The 15,510-nt window shown below is 40.4% G+C and overlaps 1 protein-coding gene across 1 annotated transcript in view; it reads left to right on the top strand.

The window, feature by feature from the left end:
• LOC103604500 (palmitoyltransferase ZDHHC15-like) overlaps positions 1-15,274 on the top strand; it is a 30,044-nt gene extending 14,770 nt beyond the window's left edge. Inside the window, exons 2-3 of the mRNA XM_008589076.1 lie at positions 14,305-14,331; positions 15,001-15,274. Coding sequence (XP_008587298.1) covers positions 14,305-14,331; positions 15,001-15,062 — 89 coding nt within the window. The 3' untranslated portion in view covers positions 15,063-15,274. The remainder of the gene's footprint in view (positions 1-14,304; positions 14,332-15,000) is intronic.
• Positions 15,275-15,510: the final 236 nt, after the last annotated feature.

Here is a 15,510-nt window from a genome sequence, read left to right as displayed (position 1 = left end):
TGTGGGACCCCAACACAGACCAGAGCCTACAGATGCTGTGATGATACCAAGAGGCTCTTCTGGGAGGCTTAAAAGAAGGATGGAAAAAGCCAACCAACATGAAGAAGATCTCTGAGGTCCTCCAAAAGCCAGTTGAAAGCCCTAGTCAGTTCTATGAAAGGCTCTGTGAAGCATTCTGCCTCTACATGCCCTTTGATCCTTAACAGCCTGAGAACCAGAGCATGGTTAATGCCACTTTTGTTGGACAAGCAAAGGGGGATATCCACTGGAAACTATGAAAACCGGAAGGATTTGCCAGTGTCAATGTTACTCAATTCCTAGAAATTGCAACTAAAGTGTTCGTCAACTGGGACCAGGAGGCCTGTCACGAGGCAGACAGGAAAATGAAAAAGAAGATGGACCTCCTAGCTGCTGCACTAGTTGAAAAGTCAGGACCCTAAAAGGGCCCTGGGGCCAAAGACCAACCAGAAAACAGCCACAGGGCACTCCTGGTCCAAGGCCATTTCTGAGGCCCAACAAATGTGCCTACTGTCATGAAGATGGACATTGGAAAAATAAATGTCCCCAACACCCAACCACCATTAAAGCCCAATTCCAGCCCCCCAAAAGGTGACAGACCTTCCAAGGATATCACAACCCAGGCAAACCAGCCACCAAGGCACCCCAGCAAGATTCCATCAGCTTGGCTGAACTTGAACAATATGAAAGTGAATAGGACTGACCAGGCTCCCTTCCCCTGGGCCCCCAGGAGTCCTTGGTCCAAATAATGGAAGGGGGCCAACCCATAAATTTCATGGTGGATACTGGAGCTGAACATTCGGTAGTCACACAGTCTCTTGGCCCTTTTTCTTGGAAACAGACTACCATAGTTGGATCCACAGGGAGCCGACAGAAACACACCTTCTTACTGCTTAGGAAACAACATAGGAAAAAGAGAGGTCATTCATGAGCTTCTCTACCTGTCCAACTGTCCAATACTCCTACTTGGATGAGATCTACTAAGTTACAGGCCCAAATAACTTTCTCAAAGACCAGAGAAGTATCCCTAACTCTGGGAGATTCAGAAGCTAATGTTCTGTCCCTCACTGTCCCCCAGGGGGAAGACTGGTGATTGTTTAGTCTGAGGCCATGACACCAACATTGTTGGAGCTTCCCTTCTGAGTGCCCAGAGTCTGGGCTGAAGACAACCCACTAGGTCTGGCCAAGGACATTCCCCCAGTCCTCGTGGAACTGAAACCAGGGGCATCACCAGTCTGACAAAAACAATACCCTATCCCCTGATGGGCTCAACATGGGGTCCAAAAACATTTTGACAGACTCTTCAGGTAGGTCTCTTAAGGCCATGCCAGTCCCCCTGGAACACACCCTACTGCCAGTTCTAAAGCCAGGGACCAATATATTCTGACTGGTACAAGACCTCAGGGCAGTCAATCAAGCAACCATCACCCTACACCCTGACGTTCCTGATCCATACACATTTCTGAGCTTAATCCCTGCTGACACTGCTTACTTTACCTGTTTAGACCTTAAAGATGCCTTTTTCTGCATCAGACTGGCCCCTGAAGGTCAACCCATCTTTGCTTTCCAATGGGACAGTCCTGAAGGAACCCAAGGACAATTAACTTGGACATGGTTGCCTCAGGGATTCAAGAACTCCCCAACCATTTTTGGCATGAGCCTGGCTTCTGACCTACATGCTTTCCTGGTCAAACAAAGTAGATGTACTCTGCTCCAATACGTTGATGACCTGTTGCTGACAGGAAAAACTCTCCAAGAATGTATAAAAGGGACTGAACTCCTCCTCAACCTACTTTGGGAAAAAAGATACAAGGTATCTAAGAAAAAGTCCCAAATATGCCATGAAAAAGTCAAATATTTGGGGTTCCATATCTCTCAAGGACAATGCCAACTGGGGCCAAAGTGTAAACAGGCTGTCTGTTACATCCTGACCCTCAGCACATGAAGACAGGTTCATGAGTTCCTGGGGGAAGTGGGATTCTGCAGGATCTGGATCCCCAACGTTGCAGTACTAGACAAACTTCTATATGAAACCACCAAAGGGAGGGGGGAAGGAACCCCTAATCTGGGAAACAGCTCAACAAAAGGCCTTCATGGATATAAAAATGGTGCTTGCAAGTGCTCCAGGACTGGGACTACCTAACTTAGAAAAACCCTTCTTTGTATATGTCCGTGAAAGACAGGGTATTATGGGGGGAGTTCTAACTCAGCTTCTGGGGTCCTGGCACCACACAGTGGCATGCCTTTCAAAACAGCTAAACACAATGGCCCAGGGCTGGCTGCTCTGTCTTCAGGCAGTAGCGGCCATGGCCCTTCTAGTTACCAAAGCTGACAAGTTAGCCTTGGGACAAGAAACCACCATATGAGTGCCCCATGCTGTCCTCACCCTACTGGATTCTAAAGGGCATTACTGGCTCACCAGTGTTCGAATAACTAGGCATCAAGGGATGTTATGTGGAAATCCTCACATACACCTGCAAACGGTTATAACTCTCAATCCTGCTACACTGTTGCCACTCAGGCCTGGAACCCAGATCATGATTACATAGAAGTGCTCGATGAAGTATTCTCCAGCTGACTGGACCTCAAAGATTAGCCCCTCCCAGACCCCAATGTTGAATACTACACAGATGGGAACAACTCTGTCATCAATGGCCAACATCAGACAGTATATACTGTAGTCACTCTTGACCCCACCATTGAAGCCATGGCCTAGCCTACAGGGACCTCAGCTCAGAAAGCTGAATTAATCACCCTGACCTGTGCCTTACAGCTGGTGACTAGAACTAAAGTCAACATTTACACTGACTCCAAGTTTACCTTTACTACCCTCCACACACACTGAGCCTTACACAAAGAATGAGACTCAATCACCTCAACAGACAAAAACGTAAAATACCAAAAAGAGATCCTTGAAGTTCTAAAAACAGTTTAAACTCCTAAAAAGGTGACAGTCATACACTGTAAAGGCCACTAAAAGAGAAATAGTTCCCAGGCCAAAGGAAAGCACAAGGTGGGCCAAACAGCCAAATTAGCCGCAGCAGGCCTGCCTCTCATGCCAGGAGGCCAATAAAAACTAGTAGCCCCCCTACTCCCAACTTCTCTACCCCACTGGACTCCTACTTACATGCCCCAGGAGGTAACCTGACTCAAAACAGAACATGAAACACTTCTCACGGAAAGATGGTGGAAACTCACTAATAGACTAGTTGTTATCCCTAATACCCTGGCCCCAGTGGTAATTAAACAGTTCCATGAAGATTCCCATCTTGGACACAGTGTCCAAAACCACTTTAGGTCACTACTTCCATATTCCACATCTTGACAGTTTGATCCAGACCATCTCCTCATGATTAACATTATATACACACAATAACCCCATGTCATACTCAAGTGTCCCTCTGGGAAATCAGGCCATGGGTACAACTCCTTTTGAAAACCTTGAAACAGACTTCACTGAGATGCCCCAGGTACAAGACTATAAGTATCTTCTTGTCTTGGCGTACACCTATTCCAGTTGGGTTAAAGCCTTTCCTATCTGAACCAAAGAGGCTCATGAAATGGCCGGAATACTCCTACAAAAAATCATCCTATGATTTAGACTGCCATTAGTTATTGGATCTGAGAACAGACCACCATTTGTAACTGAAATTCTTCAACTACTAGTCCAGAATTTAAAAATTACCTGGACGGGCCGCCCCGTGGCTCACTCGGGAGAGTGCGGCGCTGGTAGCGCCAAGGCCGTGGGTTCGGATCCTATATAGGGATGGCCGGTGCACTCACTGGCTGAGCGTGGTGCAGACCACACCGTGCCGGGAGTTGCAATCCCTTTACCGGTCAAAAAATAAAAATAAAAATTACCTGGAAGCTACACACTGCCTATTAACCCCAAAGTTCAGGAATGGCCAAACACATGAACAGAACTATAAAAACTCACCTTAAGAAGTTACGCCAAGAAACTCACCTCCACCGGGACAAGATCCTCCCCATGGTTTTGTTCCAGATCTGATCTACACCCACCAAGCACACGGACTTCTCCCCCTTTGAAATCCTACATAAAAGGCCTCCCCCTCTCATCAAGACTATTCATGATGACCTGATGGAAGTTGGACATGTGACTTTACAACAACTCTTAACTCTAAGAAAAATCATGTGGGCCCTTCACCAGTGGGTAAGAGAATGACTCCTGGTTAGCCTTAATCCCCCTATACATCCCTACAGACCAGAAACCTCTATTTGGGTGAAAGAATAGAATGTACAGCCACTCTAACCCCTGTAGAGGGGACCTTTGACTGTCTTATTGTCTACCCCTACTACAGTCAAGTAACTGAAGCCACTCCGTGGTACATCATAACAGGCTCAAACCAGACATGACTACTTGGGACTACATTCCTTATCCCACATCACCCTACAAGTTAACTCTCCAGAATAAGGGACCTGAAACCACCTCAGAGACCCCAGATGGCAACAGCCCTACTCTAGTCACTCTGGGGACTGACTAGTCTACACATGGCAAAAGCCTGAGGATCTCCACACAAAAAAATAAAAAATTTTGCTACTGCTGAGGTTACTGGACTTACTTTCTGGGACCAGTGATATTCTTCTTTATTTTACTTTTCAGTTGTGTGTATGACATCATCTCTTACCCTTGTTAACAAATTCAGGGACCCCAAACAGGCTATACGTTTCCCCAACTAGATCCCCCACAGAAACATGGACCCTAGACTAGTACACCTCCTGATGTTGACCCTTGGGGTCTCTGTCGGAGACTCCACTGGTTGGGGTACACACCCCTCACCTGGTCCACTGCTTGACTTTCTGGCCCTTTTAGATAGTAACAATTGGATACCTAACTGTGGATGCCAAGATCTCTCCCCCAGGGCTCCCCCCTCCCAAAAAAAGAAGAACCAACAACACTGCCTTCTGTCTGATAAAACTGAAGTCTGGCGTACCTGAAGGTCAAATGGAGTTTTCTTTTACTGTGAAAACCCACAACCTGACCAAATATGAGAACAATTCCTGATACCCACCACTGGGTCTTCTCCCAGAACTCCTCCCCCCACAGGCCCATCCCTCAGTCTCTACAACAGACCCAGAATCTCCCTCTGAGACACCCCATGGTCGGCCAAAACCTGTTCATACACCTGACAGAAAACATAGCCCAAACCCTAAATGTGTCAAACTGTTAGATATGTGGGGGATCCCTAATGAATAAATACTGGCCATAGAAAAAAATCTAGCCTAGAGGTTCCCAAAGTCCTCCTATATATCAAGACCATAGTCCCATGGGCCTCCGCCACCCCCACAACTGGGTCCTGTCCTCAAAAGTCATAAGACAAAATTGCCTAAATAGACAAGGCCAGGATTTCACTCAATGGGTTGGCAAAACCTTTTGCCAACAGGTGTGCTCTTTAAATAAAACTTCCTATACCTGGTGGCCTGATGCCACCACTCAGTACTGGGCCCAACCTCTGACCACTGAGATGTCCCACAACCAATCCTGCACACCAAACCCCAATTACCCTCAACTAACAAACTACACAGGATCTTGGCCCTTCCAGAGAATTCCAAAAATCAACCAGTACTAGAAAAATTTAAATTCTACAGACCCTAAAACTTGGAGAACACCTGAAAGGCTCTTGTGGATCTGTGGAAGAAGGGCTTATACCCATGTTCCCCCCAGTTAGAATAGATACTACACTCTAGAAATTATTTAACCAGACTTCTTTCTGTTGCCCCAGAACTGAGACACACAACTGGGAATCCCCCCATATGATGACCTGAGGTCCAAACTGTCCCTCAAGTTGGGAAAAAAACAAGCCTGGAAAAAAGATAAATGGCCACCTCAGCACAATATTATGGCTCTGCCACCTGGACTCAAGATAGTAACTGGGAATACCAAACCCCCATCTATATGTTAAACCACATCATTAGACTCCAGACAGTCTTATAAATAATTACCAAGAAAACTACCATGGCTCTAGAACTGGCCAACAAACAATCCCAAAGAAAAAGAGCCACCTACTAAAATCAGTTGACATTAGACTACCTCCTAACAGAAGAGAGAGGAGTCTGTTAAAAAATTAACTCTTTGGACTACTGTTTACAAATCGATGACCACAAAAAGACAGTCACTAACATAGCCACAAAAATAAGAAAACTGACTCATGTCCCAGTGCAAAAGTGATCAGACTGAAACCCAGAAAGCCTCTTCAGAGACTGGTTTAACATGTTTAGAGGACTAAAAAGCCTTGTTATTATGGTTCTTTTTCTAATAGACACCCGACTCATCCTCCCTTGCCTGTTACCTTTGGTAATTCACACAGTTATGTCCTCCTTAGAGGCCATAATAGAACAAAAAACCACATCCAGAATGTTCTCATTATTGCAATATCAACCCTTGACTCAACTAGAACCCAAAAATAATACTGTATGACCAGGCAATGTCTGGCCACAGTCAGTACATCAAAGGGAAGAATGAGACACCCATGTTTGCCCAGCTATGCCCCACCCTACTACAGCTGTTACCCACCTGGGACTTTCCACACCCAAGAGAAAAACATCACCATATAAAGTCACCCTTTACTCTGCTGTAAAAGACAAAAGTATTCCAATATAAAAGAAACAGCCCTGCTGTGTTCAGGGCTCAGCCTTTGTGACATGAGTCTGCTGAGCCAGTGCCAGCATCAATAAACTCTACTTCCTGCTTCAAACCTCGGTGTCCTGCCTCTCCTTGAGAGCTCACTGTAACACACTGCCACACCTCTAGTGAATTTTTCATTTCAGTGATTGTCTTTTTCAGCTCCAGAATTTCTATTTGGTTTTTTTCTCTGCTTTCTATCTCTTCATTTATATTCTCTGTTTGGTGAGACATAATTCTCTTGGTTTCCTTTAGTCCTTTTTCCATGGTTTCCTTTAGCTCTTTTAGCATATTTAAGACAGTTTATTTAAAGTCTTTATCTAGTAAGGCCAGTGCCTGGGCTACCTCATGGACATTTTCTATTAATTTTGCTGTTGTTGTTGTTGTTGTTAGTGAGCCACACTGTTTTGTTTCTTTGCATGTGCCTTGTAATGTTTTCTTGAAAGTTGGACATTTCAAGTATTATAAAGTGGCAACCCTGGAAACCAGATTCTACTCCTTTTCCAGGGTTTGTTGTTGCTACCCATTGTGAATTATTATTGTTTGCTTGTTTAGTGACTTTTCTAACCTCTATTTTAAAGACCATGTACTTGGTTTTGTGTTGTCTCTGAAGTCTCTGTTCCCTAAACCTGTGGTCAGCTAGTGGTTTGACAGAGATTTCACAAATTTCTGGAGTAAAAGCAAAAAAGAGATGAAGAAAAAATATGCTTTTCCAGTTTTTGCAGATTGGCTCTGTGTTGGGGAACTTCTTCAACCCTTAACCAGGATGTTTACAACTAAGTGTTAGACTTCACTCCCTGTTGTGCACTGCATGGAGTTTAGCTGAAGCTTAGGGTCTTCTCAGGCCTTTTCTGAGCATGCATCCCATTCTGGGTGTGTGCATGCCCTTCTCAGTTCTATGATACACATTGTGGTGTTTAATGTTCTTATCCCCCCCACCTATCTCCTTTGTCAACTTCTTCCTTCTTAGGCTTTTGGGCTTGTCTATTTCCAAGTGTTGTCCCTTGCCCAAGGCTGCTGTAGTTAGTGCCTCTATTTTTAAATGCTTCTGGGAAAAGCCAGGAAGCTTCCTCAACCCTAAGAATACAAAACACAGGGAATCAAATTTATTCATTTTGAAATTTAATAAATTACTTAAAAATCATCATAGATAATTTTGGGAATCCATAACATTTTTTAAAAAAATCAGACCTGTTTTGTTTTAAACTTATTGTGAAACCTGACCTCATTGAACAATTCACCTTTCTTAGAAAAATGATAATAAATAGCTAACAATACTTAAGTACTTATATGCCAGGCACCCAAGTACTTTACACATGTTTTATCATTTAATCCTCATAACAACCTGATAACATAAATATATTTATCCTCATTTTACAGAAACTGGGGCACACAACAATTAAATAACTTGCCCAAGGTCATAGCACAAGTAAGTGTCAGAGCCAGAAAATGAATACATTCCAAACTATGTGCTGTATATCACTGCAATAAACTACCTCCCCAAACATGTCATTAACTAAAAGAGAACTTCATGTTGTAAGTGAATACTCATCTCACTGGACTTCTAATATTTTTGAACTTCCCACTCTTTTTTCACAAGTCCCTTTGAACTGCACTAATTCAGTAGCCACTAGCCGCATGTGGCTATTAAACACTTGAAATATGGTATCTGAATTGAGATATGGTTGAAGCATAAATACATACCAACTTTAAAAATCTTAGTTAAAAAACCATAAAGTATCTCATTAATAATTTTTATATGAATAACATGTTGAAATGAAAATATTTTGATATATTGGATTAAATAATATGTATTATTAAAATTAATTTTACTTGATATTTTTTAACTTTTTAAAATGCTCCTACTAGAAAATTTAAACCACCTGGCTCACATTATGTTTCTATTGAACAGCACTGCTGTAGTTTCCTCCATGTCCTTTCTACTGCATTTGTTAATCATCCCAATCTAGCCCCAAATTAGGTTTATTCTACCCATGCCCCTCTGTAAACCCTATATAGTATGCATCTGCTTAAAGGAACTCATGAGATATGCTTTGGTTTTAAAACCAGTTGTCTGTGATGAAAAGTCATTCCACATAGGCCACTCTTCCGTAACTTTTCTCCATATATAGTTGCAAACATTCAGTAAATAGATAAGGGAAAAGAGGAGAGACAGTGCAAAAAGCTATTTGATGATAAGTCCAGTCATTTAACTCCCCAGTAGTGAACTGAAATTTGAAGAAACAGAGCAGGTGTGTAATACATGTATCACCACATCATTCTATAATCATGCATGGCAAGTACCCATAGAATAGCTAAGTATACACTTACTCAAGAGATTCACAATAAAGGATTCATTTTTTAAAAGTTTAGTGTGACTCTTGTAACATTTACATTTTAAACTTGACTAAAGTATTTTAGCTTCTTTCTTAAATAGTGCAAAAGGCAATATTACAAAAATAAAGGAAAGGCTGAACTACCAAGATAAGTGCTACGATCTTTTAGAATAAAGGCCCTTTTATTTCCTCAGAAATATGCAATTTCCAACAGAAAGTTTGTAAGAAAATCTTTTCCCCTTAGACTTATTGACTCCTTAGAGAATTTCAGGGGGTAAAAAGGACCTTAAAAGTCAAGTCCACTGCCAAACTAATGTCTGAATGTCCTCTACAACATTTCCAAGTGTTTGTAATGGGAAGCTTACTTCTTCCCAAGGCTACTGGTTATTGTTGTTGTCATCATTGTCATCATTATCATCATCATTTTTTATTATATTGAGCTAAAATGTGTTAACCTGCAGCTTTTACGCATTGATTTTCTTTCTGTCCTCTGCTCTTTGATCATATAAACCAATCACACTTGCACATAAGAATATAAATTACTACAATTACTTAAAGACAGCTGTTCCAAAGCTGGAGAATTCATTGGTTCTCACTCATTCTTCTGTATACATATTGTCTCACCCCAACATCTGAAAGTACTAGGTGATCTTCCCTTATCCACAATGAAGTACCAAGTGGACAAACAAATGGGAGTTAGGACCTCTACTTCTTGATTAGCAGTGAGTGTTCAGCCAGAGGTAGAAGAAGATATACCAAACAGCAATTTATCAGTTACTCTTCATTAAGATTGGTCTCCAAGCAACTCTGCTCTCTCTCACTGCATTTTAAAGAGATGTTATTAGCCCAATTCATGGCCTAGTACAACTGATGCAGTCATATAACAGGCATGTGCAAAATCATGAAGTCCCAGGTTTAACGTCAAGGTTCCTTTTTTACACTTCCATTTGTATTGTCAAAGTAGAGTGTGTGCCCCTTTCAAGCATTCTTAACCAGCATTCTTTAACTGAAAAAAAAAATCCAACAACAAGTTTTTGGTATCAGTCTCCAGGCAGGTGTATTAGAAAAAAGAAAAAACATTATCTGGTCAGATTTTTAGCACAGACAAGATATAATGATTTTTTCATGTGTCTATTGGCCATTTGTATATCTTGCTTTGAGATATTTGGGGGTTTTTTACTATTAAGTTGTTTGAGTTCCTTGCATATCCTGGATATTAATCCTTTGTCGGTGCATAGTTTCCAAATATCTTCTCCCACTCTGTAGGTTGTCTTTTCACTCTGTTAATTGTTTCTTTTGCTGTACAGAAGCTTTTTAGTTTGATATTTCTTTTGTTTATATTTCCCTTTGTTGCTTGTGCTTTGGGAGTCATATTCATAAAGTCTTTGCCCAGTCCTACTTCCTGAAGTGTTTCCCCTATGTTTTCTTTTAGGAGTCTTATAGTTTCAGGACTTATATTAAGTCTTTAATTCATTCTGAGTTGATTTTGGTATATGGCAAGAGGTACAGGTCTAGTTTCATTCTCTTACATATGGATGTCCAGTTTTTGCAGCACCATTTATTAAAGAGGCTGTCTTTTCCCCAATGTATGTTCTTAGTGCCTTTGTCAAAGATCAGTTTGTAGGTATGTGGTCAGCATGTGGGTTGATTTCTGGGTTCAAAGATCAGTTTGTAAGCATGCAGGTTGATATCTGGGGTTCTCTATTCTGTTCCATTGGTCCAACTCTCTGTTTTTATGCCAGTATCATGCTGTTTTGTTACCATAGCTTTGTAGTATAATTTGAAGTCAGGTAGTGTTATGACTCCCAGCTTTATTTATTTTGCTCAGGATTGCTTTGGCTATTCAGTATCTTTTGTTTTTCCATATGAAAGGTGAGATTGTTTTTTTCCATTTCTGTGAAGAAAGTCATTGGTATTTTGATGGGTATTGCATTGAATCTGTGAGATTCTTTGGATTGTATGGACATTTTCACAATGGTAATCCTTCCAATCCAAGAGCATGGAATTTCTTTCCATCTTTTTCTGTCCCCTTTATTTTTTTTCAACAGTGATTTGTAGTTATTGTTGTATAATTCTTTCATTTCACCTCCTTGGTTAAATTTATCCCTAGGTGTGTGTGTGTGTGTGTGACTATTGTAAATGGGCTAGCTTTCTTGATTCCTTTTAATGCTAGTTTGTTGTTGGAGTATTAAAATGCTACTGATTTTTGCATGTGATTTTGTATCCTGCAACTTAACTGAAATCATTTATAAACTCTAAGAGTTATGTTGTAGAGTTTTTAGGCTTTTCTATGTATAAGAACATGTTATCTGCAAACACGGGCAACTTGACTTCATCTTTCCCAATCTGGAAGCCCTTTATTTCTTTCTCTTGCCTGATTGTTCTGGCTAGTACTTCCAATACTGTGTTACATAGGAGTGGTGAGAGTGGGCATCCTTGTCTTCTTCCTGCTCCTAGAGAAAAAAGTTCTCAGCTTTTGCCCATTCAGGATGATATTGGCTGTGGGTTTGTCATGTACAGCTTTTATTGTGCTGAGATACTATTCTATACCTAATTTGCTGAGAGTCTTTATTAATTAGTCTGCATCTATTGAGATAATCATATGGTTTTTGTCCTTGATTTTGTTGATGTGATGTATCACATTTATTGACTTGCATATGTTGAACCATCCTTGCATACCTGGAATGAATCCCACTTGATCATGGTGCATATTTTTTTTGATGTGTTGCTGTATTCTATTTGCTAATATTTTATTGAGGATTTTTACATCTATATTCATCAAAGATATTGGCGTATAGTTTTCTTTTTTTGTTGTATCTTTGTGTGGTTTTAGCATCAGGGTGATGCTGGCCTCATAGAATGATTTTGGGAGAATGGCCTCAACATCACTCAGCATAGAAATGCAAATCAAAACACATTAAGATATCATCTCACCCCAGTTAGACTGGGTATTATCAAAAATACAGAGAATAACAAGTGCTTTTGAGGATGTGGAGAAAGGGGAACCCTCATACACTGTTGGTGAGACTGTAAATTGGTGTAGTCATTGTGGAAAATGGTATGGAAGTTCTTCAAACAACCACAGATAGAACTGCCATACAATCCAGCAATCCCACTTCTGGGCATATACCCAAAGGAATGCAAATCATCATGTAGAAGGTATACCTACACCCCTATGTTTATCGCAGCTCTACGATAGCCAAGAGTTGGAACCAACCTAAATGTCCATGAGTGGACAACTGGATATGGAAAATGTGGATACATACACCATGGAATACTACTCTGCCATAAATTAAAGAATGAAATTCTGGGCCGGCCCGGTGGCGCACTGGATAGTGCGCCGCTTGGGAAGCGCGGTGGCGCTCCTGTCCGAGGGTTTGGATCCCACATACAGACCGGCTCCCGCTCACTGGCTGAGCGAGGCGCGGGAGCAACACCGAGGCTTGCGATCCCGTTGCCGGTCCCCGGTCCGGTACGGGGGCAACACTGAGGGTTGCGATCCGTTGCCGGACACGGAAAAAAGACAAAAGACAAAAAAAAAAAAAAAAAAGAATGAAATTCTGCTATTCACAGCAACATGGATTAACTTAGGGGAAGTCATGTTAAGTAAAAGAAGACAGGCACAGAAAGAGAAATACCGCATGTCATCACTCATAAGTGGGAGCTAAAAAAATAAATAAGCAAATGGATTTTAAAAAGAGAGATACAACAATCGCAATGATACATTGAACTTTAAAAAGGAGAGAACAGAACTGAGGTTACCAGAACTGGGAAAGGAAGGAGGGGAATAAGGGAGAAACTGGTAAAGGGCCATGAAAAATGATTACATTATATAATGCTGAATATACTAATTGTCCTGTTTTGACCATCACATATTGCACACAGGTATTGATGCTAAACTCTCTACCCCACAGATATGTACAATCAACTATGCTACAATAAAATGTGTGTATACACACACACACACACACACACACACACATAAATATAAAATAGTTTTAACAAAGTCCATTCAAGTGATCATTAAAAGGAGAATGCTTTAAGACACAACAGAAATAGACAGAAAGAGAAAGTATGACTGATAAGGGCCTGAGGAAATAACTGCTAAAACATACTCTCATTCTCTGTTTGTGTTTTCCCATTTATCTGACACTTATCTGTTGATCATTATGTATGAAAATCATCTTAATTTAATAGGTTCTCAAGACTGAGAACCATGATTTATAATCTCTGTTTACCTTAGCACCTAGTACAAGTGCACACAGATGGTGATGGTAAGTAAAAATAGGTAGGCCTCACTTTGTACTAATGACATTCTAAAGAAAAGATATATATATATATATATATATGACAGTAAACCAGCAAGGAATTTTGGGGGAGGCAGGCACAGTACATGGAAAAAGCCCTGGAGGATAGAATCTAGTCTCAATTCTACCACTAACTTCTTATATGACCTTAGGCGAATCATCTGATACTACTCCAGCCCATTTTTCCCATCTTTAAAATGAGATAGCTGAACCAGATAATCCCTAAAATTCCTTCCAGCTCCATTACTCTGTATAATCTTAGTTCAAAGATAATAATTAATATTCATTGAGTACCTGTCTTGTGCTAGATGCATTTAACTCATTTAATTCTCACAAGTAACCTTGTGAGGTAGGTACTGTTAAGGAAGTTAAAAAACTTGCCCAGGGTCACAAATTAGTGAAACTGGGCTTCTAACCCAGTCTGACTTCAGAGCTGGCATGCAATAGTCACACCATATTACCTTCAAATGTACAAGAGAAGCTTGGTATTTAAAGATGTTCTACAGTGAATACTTGGGAAAATAAATGATCATCTCCTGATTTACCAACTTTTAATTTCTTACTACCATGTTATATAGCTTGAGTGTTTCCATTTGTTGTAGTTTTTTCTTTTTTAAATCAGGTTAAACCTGTATTTGTTGAATGAGTAGAATGTCTTAATTACTGAAGGTTTAAGATGAAGAAAGATAGCGAAGGATGGAATTTAATCATCCTTGCATTCCCTCATCTTAGCCTGGTGGCTTCCTAAAGTACAATTGTATAAATTGCTCAAAAATTATATACTAATTACCCTGATTGGATCATTACACAATGTATCAACATATCATGTCGTACCGCATAAATATGTACAATCAAAAAGTTTTTAAAAATAAAATAAATTTAGAAATGATGCTGTGAAAAAAATGAGTTAGAAGAAACATCTTTAAATATCACTAACTTTGATCTCTCTCTCTCTCTCTCTCTCTCTCTCTCTCTCTCTCTCTCTCTCTCTCTCTCTTCACAGTGACTGTTTTGAGCCCAGCTGAAAAAGGTAAGAGGATATTGTAAATTGTATTGGTCAGGGCTATATCCTTCTTCCTATCTAATTACATAAAACCTATAAATTGAGCAACTTTCCCAGGAATACTCTTAGCTGAGTGCAAAGTTTAGGATTATGGTTTTCAGGAAGCTCAGCCAGAAATAGAGCAGCGCATATTTTCAGTGGCCCCTTTAGTTGTAGGACAGGGATTGAAAATTACCAGGATTTATGGTAAAGAAGGACATAGGTATCCATTCTGTCTGCCATAGTGACCTTAAGCTCTTTCTTGGTTCATCACTATTTTCCTAGGTACCTTGCTTTTCTGCCCAATTCATCCCCTCTTCAAGGCATGGAGTAAGGGCCCCACAGGGGGATTTAAGGGCTAAGTCCTTCCCCATCACAATTCCAGTATATTTACTGTGCTCTTCTCCACTCCTCACCACCATCTTGGCATGATCTGCAGTTTATACTACCTTTCTAAAGAGATTGAGGCATTTTCCATTTAAAAAGTATGAGCTAAACATGAGTATTAACAAACTGTTAGGTTTATAATATTTTATCAGCAATAGCCATAAGTATTTATGTAGCCACTTTATATAGCCACTTTTAATTCTCACTTTATAGGAATTCATTATTATAATTCATTAGCCTATCTGGCATTCATATTATGTTGTTTTACAGCTCCAGTTTCCTATTACTCATTTAACAGAGGTGTCAGCTGTAGAAGCAACAGAGCAGAGTGATTGGGAGACTGTAGATCATGGTAGTTAAACATGTGGGTTCTGTCTGAATTCAAATCCTAGCCCTGCTACTTCTTAATAAGTTATTTCACCTCCTTGTGCTCATTCTATTCATGTGTATAATAGAAATAATAATACCTGTTTCATAGAGTTGTGAAAATATGATGAGTTGATGCATGTAAAGCACTTAGAACAGTGGCGAGCAAATCACATACTGATGACTCAATAAATGTTTGTGCTATTTATTATACTTTAGAGCAAGTTATGGGTTGCCTCTTATTCTTATGCATCGTTCTTAATGTCAGAGATCATCTTCTGTATACAAACATTAAATAATTATAAATAAATATTTTTCACAATAAACTTTCAAGACAAGTTGGTTGGGGGCTTAGATGATGCTCTACCGTAACAGGAATAATAACAATAATCTTATTACCAAGAACTACAATTT

The sequence above is a fragment of the Galeopterus variegatus genome, unplaced genomic scaffold (assembly GCF_000696425.1).
Source record: "Galeopterus variegatus unplaced genomic scaffold, G_variegatus-3.0.2 Scaffold5186, whole genome shotgun sequence".
NCBI lineage: Eukaryota > Metazoa > Chordata > Mammalia > Dermoptera > Cynocephalidae > Galeopterus > Galeopterus variegatus.
This window is presented reverse-complemented; position numbering and strand designations above follow the sequence as displayed.